This window comes from Loa loa (genome assembly GCF_000183805.2).
Source record: "Loa loa unplaced genomic scaffold supercont3.284, whole genome shotgun sequence".
Classification (NCBI taxonomy): domain Eukaryota; kingdom Metazoa; phylum Nematoda; class Chromadorea; order Rhabditida; family Onchocercidae; genus Loa; species Loa loa.
The window spans coordinates 12,579-15,104 of NW_018108464.1; the positions used below are offsets into that span (position 1 = coordinate 12,579).

Consider the following 2,526-nt stretch of genomic DNA (forward strand, 5'->3'; position numbering starts at 1 on the left):
TTTAATTGTTATATTTATTTATTATTATTGCTATATTATTATTATTGTTATTTATTATTGTTGTATTACTACATTATTATTATTATTATTATTATTATTATTATTATTATTATTATTATTATTATTATTATTATTATTAAATTATTATTGTTCTAGGAAAGCATTTGTCATTTTAAACCAAATGAATACCTTGTTAATAAAAAATGTAGCCGTATGAAATGCTGGCCATTCTCGTGCATGATTACCACCATCAATCCATATGATACGTTTTTCATTTGCTTGTATTGGATTACCGATCATAAGATGGAATTAATGATAAATACAAGAATTAACTGATAATAAAATTTTGTATCAAAATTTAAAACATATGCATATTTCTTCTTCCTTTCCTTCTTCATTCACTTTTTTTTTTTTTTAATAACATCCTTAACATCCACTCCTTGTTTTTCTTTTTTGTATAATATTTTATCAATTCATTATAATTTATTCAAATTTTTTATTGTCACCAAGAAAAATTCCTTCTTCTTTTATCAATTTTCCACTACTTTTTTTATCAACCATTTTTTTTTTTTTTGCAATAAAAAAAAGCTTTAATAAACTCCGTAAATTTAAAAAAAAAAAAGCACAAAAAATACTAAAATGGAAAAAATTTTTGGAAAAAAAATATTGAAATTTCATTTGTTATTGATCAATATTATAATTTTAAATGAAAAATTTTTTATTAGAAAGCAATTTTTTCATTTTTTCTTTTGCTCTGTGTATTTTAGAATTTTCAAAAGTTTTTTTCTTTCTTTCTTTTTATTCTTACTTTTTTCTCTCTCTTCCTTTTTCTTTTCTACTTTTTGAAATAATACATGTAATAGGAAGAAAGGTTAAATAAAGGTAGCAATTGTTTAAGTTTAAAATTTCATTAAATCTTTATTAAATTTCATTAAATTAAAAAGCATTAAACCTTTAAAATTTCATTAAATTTCATTAAATTACATACTAATAACTACCTGTTTTCAAGAGCTTTTTAATTAATGAATACCTTTAAACAAAGCAATCGTCGTTTTTCATGTGTAAATCCGATAATCCGTAATTGTGTTAAATCCGGAAATGCTTTTGCTATACTTTCCAAATAATTTTCATATTCTTCCAAACTGTGATATTTGTTGAAATCAAAATTTGGTCCTATATATCTAAAATTATGTTTGCTTTGATCTTTCCGAGAATATTCAATAAATCGAATTGTATATATTGTTTAAAAGGAAAGAAAATCATAATCTAATCATTAATTAATGGCACATAATTGATTCCATTATAAATTTAAAATTTAAAATTTAAATGACAAACCTCATATATGCAATTTGAAGTAACGATATAAAATATATCAATAACATGATAAAGATGATTTTCCGGATTTACCGGAATTTGATAGGATTATAATTAGGGAAACGTTAGTGCTATGCCTTTTATTTAACATTCATTATTTTTCTAAAATAGTGAAAAATGTCGCACATTTTTTGCAATTAAAATATACTTAAATTTAACAAATTTTTAATTAGAATAAATTAATTAATTAACAAAGGAACACGTATAGAATGAAAGAAAAGCAAAATGTGGAAGTAAGTATTTCAATCTTTGGACAAATATTTGTTTAAATTGTAAAATGCATAGTCATAAATAAAGCTAACATTTTTAAAGCAAATTGATTTGATGATTGTCACCTAGTTAATTTGGTCATATTAACTAAAATTATGTTTTAATTAAATTGTAAATTTAGCTAATTAAAATTAAGACTGAATAATATAGGTGGATTGGTTGAAAGTATGCATTCATATTTTTTTAAATTATTTAATCATGTTTTATTCAACTTATCAGTTCATTGATATTTCAATATCACAAAAAAAAACAAAAAACAAACATTTTTTATTTGAAACTTTTGCAATATAAAATGAACAAATTCATTCAATTTGATCAATTTTTTTCGTTTGTTTATTATTTGCAATAGTAATTAATGTTAATTAAGAAAGATAAAAGGTAAGAAACGAAAGTGAATAAAAATTTCGATTACTTTTATCACAAAAATTTATGAAACAAAATTGAAATGAAGGAAGAAAAATTGAATTAAATGTTAAAAGAGGATTAAATTAAAAAGGTCAAATAGGGTCAAATGAGAGAGACATGTAAGTGGGACATTTATTAAAATATGTTTGGAATAACTGTAATGTAAATGAAAAGAAAGAATAGGAAAAAGAGAGGGAAAAAAGAAATGAGAAAGAGAAGTGGAAGAAATTATTATAAAAAAAAAATAACATTTAACAATGTACTTTCTCAAAGATATAAATCAGCTACTCATTAATTAATTGTTTAAAGTTAAAAAAAAANAAAAAAAAAATTTTAGAAAAAAATTGTGAAATGAAAGAAATAGGAAACAGGTATATAGCAAAAATGGTATACGTTAGTTTTGTGCTTTCAAATATGTTTGTAATTTTTCATTCATTTATAAAATATAATAGAGTGAATAGAAATGCGGGGAAAAAA

General features: G+C 21.2%; 2 protein-coding genes across 2 annotated transcripts in view; both read right to left on the reverse strand.

The window, feature by feature from the left end:
- LOAG_15363 (hypothetical protein) overlaps positions 1 to 300 on the reverse strand; it is a gene marked incomplete at both ends in the record, with an annotated part of 2,374 nt that extends 2,074 nt beyond the window's left edge. The window contains one exon of the mRNA XM_020448925.1: positions 190 to 300. Within this exon, the coding sequence (XP_020300961.1) occupies positions 190 to 300 (111 nt within the window). The remainder of the gene's footprint in view (positions 1 to 189) is intronic.
- Positions 301 to 1,015: 715 nt separating this feature from the next.
- LOAG_14545 (hypothetical protein) lies at positions 1,016 to 1,340 on the reverse strand (the record flags this gene model as incomplete). The annotated part of the gene is made up of 2 exons (XM_020448825.1): positions 1,016 to 1,181; positions 1,336 to 1,340. 2 exons carry the CDS (start codon positions 1,338 to 1,340, stop codon positions 1,016 to 1,018), a joined length of 171 nt encoding a protein of 56 aa, XP_020301059.1.
- Positions 1,341 to 2,526: the final 1,186 nt, after the last annotated feature.